This window comes from Papaver somniferum, chromosome 1 (assembly GCF_003573695.1).
Source record: "Papaver somniferum cultivar HN1 chromosome 1, ASM357369v1, whole genome shotgun sequence".
In the NCBI taxonomy this organism is placed as follows: domain Eukaryota; kingdom Viridiplantae; phylum Streptophyta; class Magnoliopsida; order Ranunculales; family Papaveraceae; genus Papaver; species Papaver somniferum.
The window spans coordinates 170,774,577-170,795,112 of NC_039358.1; the positions used below are offsets into that span (position 1 = coordinate 170,774,577).

Consider the following 20,536-nt stretch of genomic DNA (forward strand, 5'->3'; position numbering starts at 1 on the left):
CTATTTGAGTAGAGCTCTGTCACTTTATATGAATTTTAGTATGCTTGAGTGCAAACTCGTGTACATCAATTGGAATTTCGCATCAGGGTACTTCCTCCTGTAGTCAATAAGTATGCCAACCAAGGAGATTCTTTAGTGCCTTCCAAGGTTCTGTGTAGATAGCTAGGATCTGGAGTATAAAGGTTTTGTGGGTATACTTCTGGTAAGCCCTCCCGAGACTATAACTCGGCCACTAGGGCCACCTAGGGTTTTAAAGGCTTATTGCATACACTAAATGCAATCGACGATGCCTGCGACAGTGAGTTAGGATTTTATTTTCTATTTGATTTGCTCGAGGACTAGCAAATAATAAGTTTGGGGGTATTTGATAGGCACATTTTTGTGTCTTATATAATCTCAATTGTATATATTATTAGTGCTCGATTTTATATTTATTATGGCTTTTTATGTCCCTGTAGGTATTTTTGGAGAAATAAGCTTTTGCGGCGAAATTGGCTAAAAAAGTGGTTTTTGCGCTCGTGGGAGAAAATTACTATACGGACTCTCACTTTGGACAAGGGTAACCTAATTACTAAGGGGTTACCCATTTCCAGGCATCTGCTAAAGGGAGACCAGACAAAGGATAGGGGGAGGTCACTTTCTTCTCAAATTCGAATGAAATTTTGGCGGGAAAAATATCCAGCAGAGAACCAAACTTTGGGTTGGATTTCGAAGGTGTTTTAGAGAGATTCAATCGCTGAAATTTGTTGCGCTGGACGTGATTGAGCATAACAGGCTTGGTATGTGCGCTGGAATCGATCAAATTGGGCTGGATAATCCAGAAAAAGGAAACAGAGTTTGAGTTTTGCACGAAAACTGTGGAATTATTTTAGGAATTCCAGGGAGACTAAAGGCGTGATATTGTTTCCTAAGGTGATATTCTATCTAAGGAAGAGTTTCGGATGATTTGGAAGTCTTAGAAATGCTTAAGGAAATCGGCAGAGAAGATTATTGTCGTAGCTTGCACGAAAAGAAAAGGAGAGAATTAATTGCTATTTTTAGGTTTCTGAGCAGTATAAAAGGTGTGTTCGAGTCCGAGGGAAGAGGACGAAGTGATTGGAACAGTCGCAGAGGAGTTTGTAACACCACAGAGCCGAAGAGATCGAGTTGCAGGAAAACCTGCGTTTCTGCTGCTGCTGCTGAAGAACAAAGATTGCAAATAAGAACAACGTCTCAAATTTGTAACGCTGCTACAATAACTTCTTTGTAACAGTCAGTCGTTTGTTTTGCAACGCCATTACACCGTTGCAAACAATCAGTTTTATAGTTTTTCATTCTTTTAATCAACTTTTGGGCTAAGAACAAATATTTTGAGCAAGTGATTAATATGAGGAGCTAAACCCCATTGCTGAGGCGACGGAGGAAGCCATTTTTCCAAATATTATGTGGTAAATTCTATTTAATTTAATTTTTGTAATTCTTTTATGATTATTTGCACTGAACTGAAATTGAATTTATGATTCTGATTAAGTGGTTGTGTTCTCAATTGATGGGTCATGCTTAGGTTAAGTCTTTTGATGGTCCATGCTTTCGATTTACAGCTATTGTTTTGAGAATCTACTTGTCTAGGAGAATATTAGAATCACTTAAAACGTAAAGAGTTGCATAATTATTGACTAGATTAAATCACATAAAAATTGGAGATTGGTGGAATCCTGAGTCTCAGTGCTTTTTATAATCTTGATAACAATTTCTTTTTAAGTTTTCTATTTTAATTTGAGTCTAAAATCGAGTCTACACAATCTGAGTTGAACGAACTTTACTACCACTTAAAAACTACATCAGAAAACATGAACTCCCAACCGTAAACAATTTTGAAACTAATCTTAAATCCCTGATCTGATCGAATCTAACATATTCAAGCAATTAAATAAATGGATTTTTTCATTCTTACTTTATTGAAGTCATATTGATTGATTGTACAATTCTTCTTCTTCCTAGGGTTTATCAGAATCATTAATCGCCATCGAAGAAGATAAAGAGAGGGAGGAGAAGAGGAAGAACGTTTATTTTTATTTTTTCGTTTATGTTTAGTATTTGATTTCAAGTCAGGTTTAGGTTAGTTATTAAAAAGTAACTAATTATCAAAGGATAATTTTGTATTTTTGTATATAGATTAGGTCCACCCTTATTTACAAATAGGATATTTGAATCCACAAGAGCCCTAAAAACCCAAAATTTGGAGCCCTATAATAGGCTTCTTTTATAGGTCAGAGCGGGGCAAAGCCAGAGGAAACTCTGGTGGAGGCTCGCAGCGATACTGACGTGCAAATCGTTCATCTGACTTGGGTATAGGGGCGAAAGACTAATCGAACCGTCTAGTAGCTGGTTCCCTCCGAAGTTTCCCTCAGGATAGTTGTTTTCATCCCATAACACAACATTAAAACACAACCAACACGACGATCCCACGACCCAAATTAGGCTTCCCAACTGGCTTTTAAGCCCATTTGTCTTTTGAAAGTCCCCTAATTTTGGCGTTTTCTTTATGAACGGTTTTTTGGGGACCAGCCTTTTTTTGGGAACCATTGTTTTATTTTGGGTAAGACATTAGAAGTAATTCTAGGTCACCCTTTATCTATATATTTATATTAATACCAAAATTACCCTCCTGATTATTTTTGTATAATGATTAGTTAGTGTGATTAATCATTGATTAAGGTTAAATTAATAGATTGTTTTTTTTTAAGTAGAATTATTGAGTGACTAAAGTGATAGAAGAAGAAGAAGATGGAGAAAAAAATTATTTTGAGATGGGTGAATATGGAGAAAAAACATCCTCTGGGTACCGAAGTATGCTTGTAACTTAGTGAATGTTGTTATAAATGGCCTAAAATATTTTGAAAATCAAAATTGTAACAAAAAAATTTCAACCAGGTCAACAAAGTTCGGTTAGATTATATGAAGAATATGTAACCGAACTTTCTGCAAATGCAGTTCGGTTAATAAATCCAAAATCACAGGCAACCAAACCAGAGCTTTAATGGAGTTTTTGTTTGTTCGGCTAGCTGATAAAAAATCAAATGTAACCGAACTACTGTGCTTGAGTTTACAGAGTTTGTTTGGTTCAGTCGACTCGACCACGTTGTAACCGAACTTTAAACAACAGAGTTCGGTAAGTTCGCAAAAAAAAATAAAAATTTTGCGATTAAACCGAACTCAACATTTGGCTATATAGAGAAGAGTTCGGTTTTGAAATTATTTTTGCGACTCAACCGAACTCAGGTGTTCGGTTAGGCAAAATAAAATTCTTAGCCGAAGTGTTCTTCGTGTTCTTCATTTTTAAAAGTTCAGTTGTAAAACCAGGGTTTTTTTCAAAATTATCCTAACCGAACTTACTACTGTAACCTCCAAATTCAACATATTTTGATGACTACATCTCAAAATTTCAATCAAAAACGAATTAGAAGTAATGCGTTTGTGGGAAAATATTTATGGATAGGTTTGTTTATAAAAGATTGATTAATCGACGATGAAAACACTCAATGAATCGACGACGATGAAAATTTGATGATTTTGATTAGATTTGTATACGATCAGGTTTAGATGATCATATATTGATGAAGAAGAGAAGAAGAAAAATTGTAGAATAGAGGAAGAAGAAGTTGTAGATTAGTTATAATTTTAATTAGGTAAAAGGGTAAACTAGTCATCTCCACCTTTTAGGACACCCCTTATAATTATAGGGAAGGTGGCCTAATCAAATCATGGTCCCCTCAAAAAAACTCATGGTCCCCGAAAAACCGGTCTTCTTTGTACCTTACCTGCATACCTTGCTTGCCTCCATGGAAGAAAATTTTCCTTCTGCCCCTTCATGGTCACAAGTTGACAGGAAAATATGCAGTACCTCCACCTCAGTCTGGCCTTTTTAAAATTTAATCTGTATCATTCAGTCTGGGGTCTGGCCCGAGTTATACTCCATGTTTTTGTACATGTCCAGAGTAGTAACTGTGACAGTCTAAGTAACTTGGACCATATCTAGAATCCAGATTCATTCGCATCCAATCTGTACCTTATCATTGATCCATAATCAACATTTAATGTTCACAACTGTCCTCTGTCACTAAAAATCCTAAGCAACCGAAAACTGAAGCATACAATGGGGAACCTTATCATTCTACATCCTCTTTATTTATAACTTTGTTCTTATTCTTCCCCCCTTGATTTCTAGGAGAATTGAACAAGTCCATCAAATTCAAACGTGTTATTAGAACTGCAACTAAAACAAAAATCGTTCTTTCACCACAAAAGTCCACCAGCGAAAAGAGAAAAACAGGTTTCTAAGGCTGTAACCCGTTGGACACTATTAATTAGTTCAAATTACAGATTGCTTGTACCTCATGACATTTCACCAAAAATGACATCCACAGATTTTCAAATTTACTCGATAATAGGCTCCTTTTTCACTGTGCTATACTGGTATATCCTATTTAAACAAATTCAATCAAAGGTTCATAATAAGACTGCATTCGATTCATTTTCACATACGCAGACAAACAACATGCTCAGGCTACACAAAGGAGAGATTATAAAACTCTGACAAACAAACATGACGGAAAAGAGCTGCAGATTACCACGGCTTAGATGAGTGACCAGCCATGAAAAGCTTCAGCAAACAAGTTAAATGCATAATCTCACAGGGATCTCTGATGAATAGCTGCAAAAGCTTAGGTTTTTCTAGAGAGGTTTTAAAGGCACATAACTGCTCTTGGAAGAACTGACCAATGAAACAAACAAACCTTATCAACAGTAAGTGGTTCAAACGTCTATATAAACATGAGAACATGATAAGTAAAACAAATGGGACATGAGAACATGATAAGTAAAACAAATGGGAGCGAACACTGCAAAGAAATATTCTAGCAACAAAAAATACGTAGACACGTATTATAACAATGATTGAATCTAGCAACTCGGTGGTTTTCATTCCAACGCCTTCAAATGCTTTCATGAGCTCCTCCTCGTCATCTATGCTGTTACTTGTGTATAAATACCAGCGACCTAATGTCAATTAAACTTATAATATTATCACGTTGTTGTATTAGATGGAAGAGAAGCTTTTGTGGTTATTGATATGTTTGCTGCCATCGAGCAACATTAATGATGAAACTAAATGGAATTCTAATAAGAAAACAGATGGGATTTTAAAATGCGATGTTGAGTAGCACAAAAGGAATCGAAAAAAGCATTAAACTTGGAGCAGCACAGAAGGATAGGGTGACGGAGGACAAAGACAGTTCACGTGGATAGGGATCTAATACGAACGAATTACAAATTCAGAAAAGAAAACAATTACAAGGGCTATGAACTCTGTTTTGTTAGTTTGTTTTTGTTTTTTTTTTTGGAAATGCCCAACCTAATAATATTGACAAGCAACAAAGATTTTCCTAAGTATTGGACAAATGCATCAATCAAAGGATTACAATCATTAACCTATCTATATTTTGATCAATTGAAGTCAGCAAATATGCTTCAGTCTGGTGTGTAAATGAAGAGCTAAATACCTAAACAGGAAACAGGTGAATATAAATGAAGAGCCAAAGTTCTGCAATAAAAGTAATATAACATCAGGTCCCATCATCCAAAACATAACGTAGACATACATCAATTCGATCAGGAGAATGATAAGTGATAACGTATAAGCAAATCAAAGATTAATTCTGAAGTTGTATCTTTCTCCCTAACTGGGTTTGGTAATGATCCCATCAAATTTAATTCAAAACAATCAAATTAAGAAAAAGTAATGAGAAACTGTCTATCTGATGATAACTTGATTAGCGGTAAGACCAACAACAACAACAACAAAAATATTCTCAGATCTTCATCATTTTAATCATCTAAAAATGGTGAGGAGATCTGTAAGATGATGATGATGATGAACCATACCATCCACCCGAATTAGGTCGATTCCCGCTAGAATTAGGTCGACTGCCGCTAGAGTTAGGTCGATTTAGATTTCCACTGGAAGAAGACGAAGAAGTAGGTCGATTCATAAGCTCCTGATCCGAATCACCACCTCTGTAATATCCTCCTGATTTAGGACGCCCATTATCACCATACTGATTCGCTGAATGGCCTTGATTATTTCCAAGCTCACGAGATCGAAACCCTAGATTAATCTTCTGTCCGTCCTGTCCTAATCTATCTTGTTTACCAGCAAATCCTGGTCTTAGATGTGGAGGAACAAATGGTTCTGGTTTTGGAGAAGAAAGTGATGATGATGAAAATGAAGGCGATCGCGACGATGATGATGATAATACTGATTCTTTCTCTTTGTTCTGTGCTACTATTGCTATAGGTTGGGATGAAGTAGTTGAGGTAGAACCAGGACGAAGAGAGATTGAATCTTGTCCGATTTGATCTGAAACTTTAGGGATTTGTGTAGCAGATAGAGATGGTTGCTGCTGTTGTTGTGGGATAATTTGAGGTTGAGGTTGAGGTTTTGGAGTAGGACGAGTTAAAACAAGCATTCCGCCATGTATACGAGAGTTGGAAAGGTTTTGAAGTGATGATTTGGTTGATGGGTTTGTAGAATTTGTAGCTGCAGATGATTTGTTTGGATTAATTTTCTTATCGTATATGTCGTTGAAATTGATAGAGGAATACTTGTTGGTCCTTGCCATCAACCACCACCGTTTTTAGAGAAAGAAAATTTAAAAGAGAAGAGAGAAATTTTAGATTTAGAGAGAGAGAAAATGAAAGAGAAGAGAAGAGAGAGAGACGTTTCTATTTTGTTTTTGTTAGTCGTTTCGTAACAGGCGGAGGGTTTTCGTGGCATAGTTGGTGTAGGGTTTTGTTGTCTTAAAAATCGACACGTTTGCATCAAAAAAGGGATTAGTGTGAGACTACCTAAACTTTATAGAGGGGATTCAGGGGAATAATACGTGGTAGTTTTAGGTTTGGCTGAACGGAAAAGCGGGTCGCAACCGATATGCGCCACTATCATTCGGAATTGCAAGCAAGGTGAAGGCAGGCGCCAAATGCGATTTGGACATGAACGGAATGCGAGATTAGTAGTAACATATGCTAAGAAAAGGGATGAAATTTGGAGATGACGCGTATGCACGAGGCATTCAGGAATGCAAGCGTAGGTGTAGATAATCCACAAAGCTAGGTGGCAAGATCCTAAACTGTGATATACAAAGAACAAAGAGCAGCGAAGTACAAGATAGAACCAAACGGCGCAAAGAGTGAGGTATCACGTGGGTCGGACATGATGGCCCAATAGTTGTCGGATGTGACGTGATCCTTATTCTCTGACAGGTCGGGCGAACATTCAGAAAGCACTCGGTCAGACGAAGGAAGATGGTCAAACAAAGGAACGAGAAGAAAGAAGGGAGACATCGTGTTAACCAGACGATTAAGACTCGGCCTCGGGTGAAGAACTATCGGTCAAACCAGAAAGTCGGGCGAGCAGTGAAGGTCCGATAGGGAACAGCTAAATTGATGTAATGTGACCAACATTGTAATTATGTTGTATGTCGACCTTGGCCTATAAATATAAGGGAAGGTCGAGAGAGAGAGGCAGGTTAAAAAAGGAGAGGGGAACAAGTCATCATACTTGAGTTGTGAGAGCTTCACCACTTGAGAGGGAGTGAACAACTTGTAATCAAAGAAGAGCAATAATAACATTCATCCTTTCACCCCGTGGACGTAGGTAATCATACCGAACCACGTATATCCTTGTTCTACATTTGTTGTGTATCTTCACTTTGTGTTAAATCATCTTCTACTTCGTTGGATGTGGTGTGTGGTTTTATGCCACTACATTCTGGCGCCGACTAAGGGGAACGTCTAAGTTCTCCGGATACCTTGACTGCATGTGCCGACAGAGACGATCCAAAAGCTCCTAAAAACACTTTGCGTGTTAGTTGATGCTATGGGATGACCCCTACTCGGTGAAAGTCTGTATATGATCGTTTGGTTTGAAGTCTGTTGATATAGTTAAGTTTTTGTTGTTAAGATCGAGCCGTTAACAAACATTTTCAGTTGGGTCGATCCCGAACAGTCGACTAGTCTTGCTTGTAGGCGAGTCTGTTTTCGGGTCTTAATCTTCGTTTTCATAGTATTTTTCGCACTTGTCTTCGTATTTTGATCTTAGTTTTTGTCTTGCGAGTTCAACAACGGAATACCCATAAACTCCCAAATAACATATTTGATGTGTGGTTGAATTTGCTTGAGGTTCCATGTTGGCTGGGGAAAATGCCAAAACAACAGCACGGCGAGATTATTGGTCGCCGGTGAAGGAATCCAAGGAATCAAGGGAAGACATCTCTTTGTAGTTCAAGGGAGTGCATAAGTCTTAGTCCAGTTTTTGTTGTGGCGTGCTGACCTCATAAAAGTACGAATTTGGACCTTTTACCCACAGAGAACTAGGTGTTAATGATTTGGAGTCTAGGGAATGTAGGACAAATTGTAGTTAATGCAGAGTCGTAGTACCGAAAGCGACGTCGTGCAACTTTGAAAGCGACGTAACATGATACCCGTCTAAAAGGAGACACTTAGAGTCTGAACAGGGCAAATTGGAGAGGTCAGCATGGCAGAGTAGAGGGAATCGTACTTTTGAAACTCAGTTTTAGTGTCAGTCACCTTTTTCTTCTAAAACTGTACGTATTATAGAAACTTTTCAAAAACAGGTCAAAGTAAGGTGTTGTCTGTTTTCACTGACGTAGGTAGGGACGACTCTCGGACTAACAGCACATTGTGTCCGATGGCTAGCACGTCAGGGATGGGAAGAACTCTGAGGAAGCGCACGATCTCCAGTAACAGCATGCAAGGAGGAGTAACTGGGACGAGGCGAGGGAGTAACGGGCATCCACCACCAGAGGAATCACGAGCTGCTGCAAGGGGTATGCCAACTGTGGACGAGGAGATCGATCTGGGACGAGGAAAAACGACCGGCCGACCGTGTCGTGGTCAATCCCACGCCAGTTTTATATTTTTAATGCATTTTTTATTTTCCATGATTTGATGAAAATTCTCTCATTTTATCAAATCTCCTTCGTCTCGAGGAAACTCCTCGGTTTCATGGTACTTCCATAAATCAATAAAAAATAATATAAAATTAAGAAAAGGAGTGTGGGGCGTGACCATTGGCCAACCGGACCCACACCCCATAGTTCCTTATTATTTTATTATTATTATTTCTCTAATTTCATGAAAAAACTCCTTGATTTCATGGTATTTTTGCACAAATCAACATACAATAATAAATAAAATAAAATTATGAAAAACTTGTGGGACCGGGCCACTAGCCGGCCGGCCATGCCCTAGCCGGTCCCACACGCCCTTTGTTTTATTATTTTATTATTATTTTTCCTTAAATTCATCAAATTCCTTGATTTTATGGTATTTCTCTCAAATTAGGAAAAATTCCCTCAAATCATCAAAAATACCTAAAAAATATTAAAAAATTATGAAAAACTCGTGGGACCGGTCCATAGCCGGCCGGCCATGCGCCCATGTTTTTATTATTTTAATATTTTTCTTCCATGAGCTCATGAAAACTCCTTCAATTCATGGAAACTCCCTAAATTCATCAAATTTCTCAAAATTCATGATTTTTTCATAAAATCATCAAAATATTATAAAATTAAGGAAAGGGCACCACGAGACCGTGGTCACGACCGGCCGACCATGCCTTGACCACGGAGGCCCCAGGCCTCCTCATTCCTTATTTTATAATTATTTTTCAACATCTCATGGTGTTTTCCTCAGTTTCGTCGAAACCCTAATTTTGGCATATTTTCTCGAATGGATGCTCAATTGCACGCCAGAAAATATCAAAATTCTCAAGACTGAGACGCGGACGCCTTGGGGACACGAGCACGCTATCTTGACTGACCAATATTGGCTCTTTGGATCACGGAAGCCGATCCCATCAATTTTCACAGTTTTGACCTAATTTGCACAATTGCTCGTATTAGGTCCAAAACTCTTCCAAACACTTTGGATTTTCATGAAGTGATCTTCAGCCGGTCACGTGACAACCCAGGGCCAGTTTCATGACTCCATGGTCAGTCCCTCGCCTCGTCATAATTAATTAGGTTTTCTCACCTAAGGCTCAGACGAGCATTTTTGAATAAATGATTAAGCCAGCATTTAATCATTCTTCCACCAACAAGTCAACTCTTCAGGAGTTCTTTGTATTTGCTCACGTGAGCATATGGACACTACATGGTTGATCCACGGTCCCATGTAGTCGCTCCCTCCTTCGTCCCATGGTTAAACTTCTGACGAACCATGAATTGATCATCAATTGATCAAATTAGGGTTTCTGAATCCAAGGATCATCATTCCATATTCCAACCTTAATAATTTTACGACGGCCTCATGGTCATTAATTTTATTAATTATGCTCGGTTCTACACCAGTGTTCTAAGTACGCTGCCAATAAGCCAGCAACACATGCTCAGACGATCAAATATTCAACAATTCATCTCATGAGAAACACTTGCTCAGATGATAAATATTTGCTCAAACCAAGGAATATTGGTTCAACAATCAATATTCAACGATCCATCGAATTAACAATACTTGCTCACTTCATCGTATGAACTATACCTCTGTCTCATGACATGTTCAATTCATGAGTTTAAGAACATCATGTTCAACTCAACAACTACATGGACTCATCGTCCCATCAAACCACGAAGTCATCAATTGACTAACAAACCACGAGACGTCAATCGTGTCACTTGGGGGATATCCCTTAGGGTTTTGGTCTGGTGGTCTACGACACGTGTGTTCAAACACACGATGGAATGTGAGCAAGTCGTGCAATCAGTTGAAGGAATTCACGAGGTAGTGGGTGGAAAATTGACCAAGTCTCCACACGTTGAGCAACTGGTTTCAAACACGATCTCCACTTCCCCACTCATTGATTCCATCAACTGTCACACTTCATGGAATCAAGGTGTCTAAAATTCCAGCAATATAAATAAGTCTTTGAATCATGATTGAATCATTGGCATCATCAGTATCATTAATCTCACGTCAAACTGACAACACGAGATCATCAACTCATCAATTGAGCAACTACTCTCAATTGAGCAATTTCAATCACTCAGAGCTTATCGTATTCAGAATTCACACACCCACAATCTTTGATTACCATTGATTCCACACATTTCTCAGCTTCCCTCCTACAAATCTACCCATCCTCTCTTGTGACCGAATTTACTCTGGAACGGTCATTGTCTTGATTTAGGCCGGAGTACTACAGATTGATCTCTCGAATCTAAAGCACCCTCTTTGCAGCGGTGTATCTGTGTGAGGTTTAACATTTCGCTCGGTTCGAGGAGTCTCCTCTGTACGGTCGTCTCCTCAATTCCTTAAAAACCAGAAAATCGTTTTTCCCCATCTACAGATTGGAGACCACAGTGGGAGATTAATCTCTCGGTTGCAATCTAACAATCTCACAAGATGGTTGGTCTTGGGACTAATTCAACTAATTAAAATCAGAATATTTCAAACGACAACATTCCTCATGTTACACCTGGCGGCATGGAAGGCAGAGGGATCCCGACTTTGGCAGAGTTGGCTCAAATCCTAGAGGTCCATACCAGGAACATGGACCTGATGAAGGAGACGATAAACCACATCCTCGACTTTCTCATCAGATTAACATCCGAGTTAGGCGGTATCTTCGCTCCAGAAGCCTCAACACCGGGGACTGAATCTTCATCTGACCCTCAAATGAACAGCTTCACCACATACGAGAATCCGGTGGAACAAGAGGTCACACATTTGATTGAAAATCTATGTGAACTCCTACACTTCTCCAGGGATCAGTGCACAGACACATTTTCAGCACTCAACCAGATATCATCCAGCGTGCAAATAACGCCACCAACACTATCAGTTGAAGAAATCTCCCTAGTGCCTGAGCATTCGATCGACAACATCTCTTTTGGAGAAGAAGATCGCATGACGGATGAAGGACACAACCGAGCATTGTATGTCACTGGTTTCATCAAAGGCATCGAATTTAGAAGATCTCTTGTTGACACCGGTGCTTCCACCAACATTGTCACTATGAAGACTCTCGGGATGGCCAGATTCCCACAAGGTAAAATCGTTCGCTATCCCATCCTAATGACAGGATTTGAAGGAAGTCAAAGCCATACATATGGATATGCATACATAGATTTGAGGGTGGGGCCGATTCGATCGAAAGCAAAGTTTCATGTGATCGAGCAAGAACTTGACTACCACATAATACTGGGACGCCCATGGCTCCATGATAACAAGGTGGTTCCTTCAACATACCATCAATGCATGAAGGCCCTGCTCGACAACAAGATTGTTCGCATTCTGGCTTCATCATCTCCTTATGCTCCCCTCTATGATACTGAGTTCCTTGAATCTCAAAAAGGCGTCCCGGAACCTCCAAGCAGGATTCGCATTTTTCTACTTCCAAGCTGGAAGATTATCGAGAAGGCTGATAACGATCCGTTATCCTCAGCTGCTAAAGTGATCAAGTCACCTACTACACCGACAAAACGCCATAATGATCAAGTCTCAACTCCAGGGACAAACTTCACGACCGATCGAGACGTAGAAGGGAGAGTCATTTATCGCCGACGGAAAGATTAGCAATTAATCGGGAAGAACGATGAAAAGTCTCCCCACCATGAAGAATCGTGTCAGAGTGAGCTATCACTTGAAGAAGTCCAAGATTCCCCATGACAACTACAGGACGACACTGACTCTACCACTGACGATCTTCAAACAATCAACATTGGGACTGAAGACGATCCAAGGCCAATCCTGATCAGTTCAGCGCTATCACCAGAGGAGCGGACCGAGCTGGTAAAATTATTGAAAGAATATCAAGATGTGACGTACGAAGAAATGCCAGGTCTGGATGACAAACTCGTCACCCATCACCTGCACATCGTCCCTGGTTCCAAAGCTGTCAAACAACCGCCCAGACAATTTAGACACGAAGTCGAGGAGCAAATCAAGGTCGAAATCCAGAAACTGTTTGCAGCAGGGTTCATCAAGCCTATTCTTCATCCAACGTGGCTAGAAAATGTGGTACCTGTTAATAAGAAAAATGGTCAAATCAGATGTTGTGTAGTCTTCAGGAACTTGAATAAATGTTGTCCAAAGGATGATTTTCCTCTACCCAACATTGACATGCTCGTCGATGCAACCAGTGGTCACGGTATGTTCTCATTCATGGACGGCTATAGTGGGTACAACCAGATCAAGATGTATGAACATGACGCCAACAAGACTGCGTTCCGTACTCCCATTGGGAATTTTCACTCACTGTGATGCCCTTTGGATTAAAGAATGCTGGTGCCACCTATCAACGAGCCATGACTGCCATATTCCACGACATGATGCACAAGCAAGTAGAAGACTATGTTGATGATGTGGTGGTAAAATCGAAGACTCGAGCATCTCATCTCGAAGTTCTAAGGCAGGTGTTTGAAAGGTGCAGAGAATACAAATTAAAAATGAATCCTTTAAAGTGCGCATTCGGAGTTTCTTCCGGAAAATTCTTAGGATTCCTGGTCACGGCTGAAGGGATCAAAGTCGACCCAGACAAGGCAAAAGCTATTACCACCATGCCTCCTCCACGTACCGTGAAGGAACTACAGAGCTTTATGGGCAAGGTAAATTATATTCGACGCTTCATTCCTGGATTAGCTCAACTGCTTCGTTCACACCTCTGCTGAAGAAAGGAGCAAGCTTCACCTGGACAGCTGTTCAACAAGAAGCTTTCCATAAAATACAACAGATATTATTGTCACCGGCCGTCATGAGGTCTCCAGTGCAGGGACGACCCTGATTCTTTACACAGCCTCCAGTGACGTCGCCATCGGCGCACTCCTCGCTCAGGAAGACGACGAAGGCGTCGAACGACCGATTTACTACTTCAGCCGCACAATGAGAGATGCTCAACTCCGATATCCAAAGGCCGAAAGGGCATGCCTGGCATTGGTACATGCAATCCAGAAGTTCAGACATTACTTACTATCTAACAGGGTCGTACTCATCTCCAAAGCTGATCCCATAAAGTTCTTGCTATCAAAGCCAGCCTTGATAGGGAACCAGCGAAGTGGCTACTCCAGATGTCAGAATTTGACATAGCTTGCACGCCACCTAAAGCCATCAAAGGTCAAGCGGTCGCAGACTTGCTCGCTGCTTTTCCAGGGGAAGACACAACAACACTACATGAAGAAGTGCCCGGCGAATTCCCAGACATCTTGGTCATCAAGGAAGAAACATGGCTTCTATACTTTGATGGATCTGCCACCCCTAGTAGTGACACCGGAGGAGCGGGATAGTACTGGTGTCTCCATCTGGTGAAGTTTTCTCACATTCGTTCAAGTTGATTTCCACTGCACCAACAACTCAGCATAATGAAGCCTTCCTATTAGGATTATCCTTGGCCAAGCAAGCAGGAGCAACACACCTTGAGATAAGGGGGATTCAAAATTATTGGTCAACCAGATGAATGGAACGTATTCTCTCAAGGAAATCACACTTGCTCCATTCAGAACCGAAGCTCAGCGACTGTTGACCTATTTTGCTGACGCAACGATCGTCCATACTGGACGGACTAACAATAGCATGATGATTGCCTAGCAACTCTCGCCTCCAAGCTGCAATTTGAAGGAGTAGAGAAAACGATCACTGTACAGAGGCGTACTGTATCTTCAACTTGGCTCACTCAGATAAAGACATTCCAGCAAACGATTGGCGAGCACCCATCATTCATGAATTGAGCAGCTCTGTTTCAGAAGCCAAGTCAGCCTCAAAGAATTGAAGAACTACTTCTTGCTCCATGGAGGACTATACTATCGAAATCCTGATGGATCTCTATCACGATGTCTTGGGAGACGAAGCGAAGGGAAGAACACTCAAGCGCATACATGAGAATCTGTGGGCAAACGTTAGTGGTAACACTTTACAGAAAGCTTCAAAGAATGGGGTACTACTGGCCATCCATGGAGACTCAGTCAAGAGCTTTACAAGGATCTTGTCCTGATTGCCAAACACCTCCTCATCACTTGGAGGTTTTGACGGTCCACCACACTGGGGACTGGAGGGAGCCTTACATCAAATACCTCCGGGACAACGAACTACCACTGGAAAAGAAGCAAGCAGTCAAACTCATTCAGAAAGCTAAGAGATTCGTCTATCTCGATGGGATCTTATACCGCAAAAGCTTTGGTGGAAATTTACTGAGGTGCTTAGCCGAACATGAAATCCCTACAATCCTGAAGGAAGTACATGATGGAGAACATCAAGGAAAGAGGAAACTATTTCTTCAAATTCATGAGAAATATTATTGGCCAACCATGGAAGATGATGCAGCCGCACACGTTCAGAGGTGTCACCAATGCCAAACCCATGGTAATCTCATCCACACTCCTTGTCTCCCGTTGAATTCTGTGAATAGTGTGGCCTTTCTACAGCTGGGGACTAGATATCATTGGGAAGATCAATCCAGCATCTTCAAAACAACATGAATACATCATCACTGCGACAGAGTACTTCACCAAGTGGGGTCGAAGCTATTCCTCTTCGAAGCACCACTGGAGTTACGATTGCCGCCTTCATCAAAGAGCACATAATATGCAGATTCGGAGTTCCTAAGCATATCATCACAGATAACGGAACTCCTTTTGCCAATCAAGATGTTGAGAAGCTGCTCAATAAATATGGGATCAAACAAATCTTCTCCACGCCTTACTATCCACAAGGAAATGGTCAAGCAGAAAGTACCAACAAGACTTTGGTCAGGATTATCAGTCGGACGATTCATGACAATCCTCGATCATGGCATGAGCAATTACCCATGGCTCTATGGGCTTACAGAACTGCACCAAGGAGCTCGATCGGTACTTCGCCATATTCCCTTGTCTATGGAGCCGACGCCATACTTCCAGCAGAAATCAAAGTTCCCTCAGCCAGGATTGCAGCATCCAGTGGTGTACAATGGGATGAGGCCGAAATCTCCAGATCAAGAATCGCTGAGCTAGATATGCTGGAATCAAGGAGAACCAAGGTGGAAAAATATGTGGAAGCTTACAAACAGAGGATCTCCAGAGCCTACAACAAAATGGTAAGACCTCGAACATTTCAAGTAGGAGATTTGGTATTAAAGACGGCAAAGCACATTCAACAAGACATGTCTGCTCCTAAGTTCTCTCCTAAATGGGAAGGGCCATATGTTGTTATCAAAGCAGTGTCTAGCGGATACTACAAAATTTTAGCAATCAATGGAGGAAAGGAAGGAAACATCATCAATGGCAAATGGCTCAAAGCTTATTATGCCTAATCCATGAAACAAACTACCTCTTCATCATTTCAAGCATTTTCAAAAATGTAATTTCATTCCTCCAAAGAGCATGTGAATGCTCCTTTGTTCATTAAACATTTCATAAATGAGCAAAATTCGTTCATACCATGATCAACTGTTTCACATAACTAGAAACTCAGATTTACTCAAAAAACAACAACCACAAATGCTCACTCAGAGCAAACCATCCAGCAACGGATAATCCCTGTAAGAAGCCTCGTCAAGATTCTTCTGAAAAATCTTGGCCTTTTCCTTCAAGTCTTCGACCGCTTTCTCAACCCTTGCTGACTCCAGAGCCAGTATCCTCTCCTCATCCAGTAAAGCTGCATTCATGGAAATTGCATCAGCAGCCTCTGCCGCCTTATGAACCTTGATTATCTCAAGACGACGACGGAGCCAGCTTACATTGAATCACAATGCCTCACAATTCGAGATCATTTCATCCCATTGGTGCAGTTCATGGTTTTTGACGTCTCGCAAGTGCATCTGATTCATTTCCTCGATGATCGGAAATAGCCCCGCTACCGTGGTTAAAAGGGTTGGAAGAAAACCTTTCCACACTTCTGTGGTAGCAATGTGACCATACTTCTTCCAGATCTTGGTGTACAGAGACGCATAACATTTGGGAATCACGAATCCGCCGACCATTTCATTGTCTGGGAAGGTATTAATCAATGGGGCTTAGAATAAAAGTCCAGCGGTTGGGTATTCACGAGCATGGACATTGTCTCCAGTCTCCATGGATCCTGCAGAATCTTCACATGCCTGGTTACTGCTTTCCTCAACCTCAACCACGGTCACGGACTTTCCACTCTTTCTTCATCTAGCATCGACGACGACACGGACATCCGCCTACGATGAAACGAAGGAGTGTTAATCCCGGGACTCAGTACGATCTCAAGAGTCATAGGTTTACTTACAGACGATCCAGCTTCAGCACGAGCCGATCCATACCGGGCAGGAACTCTAACAGTCCGCTTAGGCCTTGCATTATAAGGAGTAGCATTCTTCTTACAGTCCTACGACAAATAATTCTCTTGTGATCAACAATCTCGATTGAACAGAGACAAGAAAGGAGAAGAAGAAGAAGTGTACAACTTACTCAGATAGACGTTGCTATTTCACGCTTCGACTGAAGATCATCTTGAGAAGAAATGCTATTGCTCGACATGACGGCAAGAGGGTAGGATCAAAACTTCCCTGCACGATGAAACTGACTCAGAAATGGAAGAAATATTTGCGTGGATCATAGATTTGGAGTCTTGAAGATATATATATATATCAGGCGATAGTCATATAGTCAACTCAGTTACGAGTTTCACTGAAACCCTATGATTCAAAGATCGATACTGAAGACGCGGAGTAAAATAACACACTGGGGACTGAACGTCACGGGTCAAAGGATAGGCCACGCGGCCTTGTACACGTCATGAATTCTCAGCCGCGTTTTATGTTACTTCTCATGAAAATCGACAAGTCATGATGAATTTGGATATATGGACATTGGTCCATGTCATGGATTAGAAGAAATCGATGTTAACAAAATCTTCATCATGCAGAGGCGCATGTGCATGACGCACATGCCAGGCGCGCATGCCAGGCGCGCATGCCAGACGCGCATGCCAGACGCGCATGCCAGACGCGCATGCCAGCGCCACTTACAACACCATGGCCACCGGCAGACCATCATGCCAAGGATACTAGCACGTCGCTATGCCACGGTCACTGACATGCCACCATGCCACAACTACTAGCCAAAACGAGCCTAGCATCATATGTGTTATTTACCTACGGTAAGCCTCTCAATTTTAACTTGCCACACGTAGCAAAGTGCTACATGTTTTCCACGAAAACTCTCGAGACATCAAAACATGTCACAAACTGGGGGATACTCATCAGGGTATTGGTCTGGCGGTTTACAGCGTGCGGCGTGCAATACTCCTGTTACAAGAAAGTGTCATAAAACGGGGCGGTTAGTAATGGCAAGAAGTAATGGTGAAAACGTATCCTTCCATTACTCAAACGTTCCCGCTTCTACGAGACCAGGGTACGTTTTGTTACGACTTGTATAATTCTCACCTATTTCCACCAGAAAACAAGTTTTGGTCAGGAGAACAATACACATCCAGAAATCACCTGGTGGCTTTCCATTCAGCTCGCCAGTTCAACTTTCGGATACAAGTCGCAAAACACCCACACTTCCAGAATCAACTATTCTGGCCTCAACACTTTCTTTGCTTCCCTCCCTAAGACCAACCCTTCTCCTTCACTTTGTAACCGAAGCAAGCCTGGAATGGCCATTTCTTGGTTTAGGCCAGGATTGTACAGATTGATCTCTCGAATCAAAAGTACTCCCGTGCAGTACATTGTTTAGGGTTTAGACTCGTTTCTTACCTACACACAAGATTACCGAAATCAGCAGAAACAATTTTCACCCACAAACAATTATATAACTAGAGACAACTTCGTATAGGATAGACTAGAAAGATTAGGATTATGAGACATACAAGTATTACTCGAAGACTTGAAGAATGTGAATAAGTAACAAGCTACAACGACGACATCATCCTTCCTCTTGAGGTTAGTTATATTTTGACTTAAACTGTTTCATTCCTAACGTATTTTTCAAGTCGTGCTATACTGAGAACATAACTGCGAAGCTGTGAATCATTACACTCTAGTAGTGAGACATAATCACATGATCATAATGTTAAGGAATTAGAATACGAAGTATAACGCTTATCTTTTGAACTTCGTATATAAGACATCGACAAAATCGTATGAATGCTATTGTGATTATGTGTATGGGTATGGGTGAAGATTTCGTCATAGGAAACAATGTTTACATTTGTTTAAAGGAAGTACATTCATGAACTTGTTTATGATACGAGAGGGAATTCTCTAGGCTTATTGGTATTGTTATTCATCGCCAATATGTGTCAGTTAGTAGAACCGATCATAACTTGTTATGTATCTTGGTAAAACTAGTCACAGTGCCTAACTTATGTATTGGTATGACTTTCATTAGTGTAACCGATCCTAAATAATCACCTAAGATGGTATGATCGATATTTGCAATTGGTGTAACCGATCCTAGTAATTAGTATGACCAATCACAAAAGAGTTGTGTAATCGATCCTTGTAATTGGTGTCACCGATCCTAGTGACTTGTGTAACCGATCACAAGTAATACCATGAGAATATGGTAATCGGCCGGTCATGGTAATTGACGTAACTGATCCTGGTAAATGATGTAATCGGTCCCAGTAACCATATTAAGGTAGAACCGATACTTGTGTTTGGTAGAACCGTAAACCCATGATTAGTGATTTGATATTTGATCAATCACGTAGTTGTTCTTGGAATACAAATGAAACAATTCTAAACTTGTTTGGAAGTGTGGTACACTCGATTCCAAGATTGTAAATATGAAAAAGGATTTACAAAGAAAAATATGTCGACATACTTTGAACATGTTCATTAACTCTTATCTTTTATTGTTCAAAGATATTCCTTAATAACTCAAGGAGATCCCGGACCGAAATAAATTAAGAATCTTTTATTTTATTTTATTTTTTTAATTAAGGTTATTAATTTTATATGCGTTTAATTACCAAAAATTAAATGCATATCTCTGGAAAATAAAAATTGGTAATGTGCATTTACTAATTGGAGATTTTCTAGTGAGATTTCGGAAATATTGGACAAAGCATTTCCAGGAATTATGAAAACCATTTGGGCATTTATCGCATATCTTAAGAATAATTAGGTTTTGGAAATTCCTTGGTGTCCAAACATCCTTGGTCTATAAATACCCAAGTTTGCATTTCAAGCAAACTATCCTAAGATCCAAGAAAACTTCATCTTCTTGTTGTTTCTGGTGGAGCCGTCTATTCGGAGTGGAAAGTAACCTAATTAGGAGAAACTCTTACCGCTCGTTTAAAGACTTATGTGGGATCAAGAAGCGATCTACGAGTACCACTGGTGGGAAGCTGGATAATTGCAGTTTATTTTAGTTTTCGATTAATTTGATTGACTAATGGTTGTTGAACTTTGATTGCACCTAGTTTTTTTATTTTTGAGAATCTTCTCTTATGATATAAGATTCACTCAAACTAGATCGAAGTGTCAACGGGATCTTTAGAACTGTTTGTAGATCTAAAGACGTCTTGTGAT

At 40.5% G+C, this 20,536-nt stretch overlaps 2 protein-coding genes across 2 annotated transcripts in view; one reads left to right on the forward strand and one right to left on the reverse strand.

Moving 5' to 3' along the window:
* Window positions 1–5,566: 5,566 nt before the first annotated feature.
* LOC113307905 (uncharacterized protein DDB_G0271670-like) lies at window positions 5,567–6,764 on the reverse strand. Its single transcript, XM_026556373.1, has one exon. It carries the CDS (start codon window positions 6,657–6,659, stop codon window positions 5,874–5,876), a length of 786 nt encoding a protein of 261 aa, XP_026412158.1. The 5' UTR covers window positions 6,660–6,764; the 3' UTR covers window positions 5,567–5,873.
* A 1,982-nt stretch (window positions 6,765–8,746) lies between these two features.
* Window positions 8,747–20,536, forward strand: part of LOC113353994 (MLO-like protein 2) — a 52,061-nt gene continuing 40,271 nt past the window's right edge. The window contains exon 1 of the mRNA XM_026597456.1: window positions 8,747–8,885. Coding sequence (XP_026453241.1) covers window positions 8,747–8,885 — 139 coding nt within the window. The remainder of the gene's footprint in view (window positions 8,886–20,536) is intronic.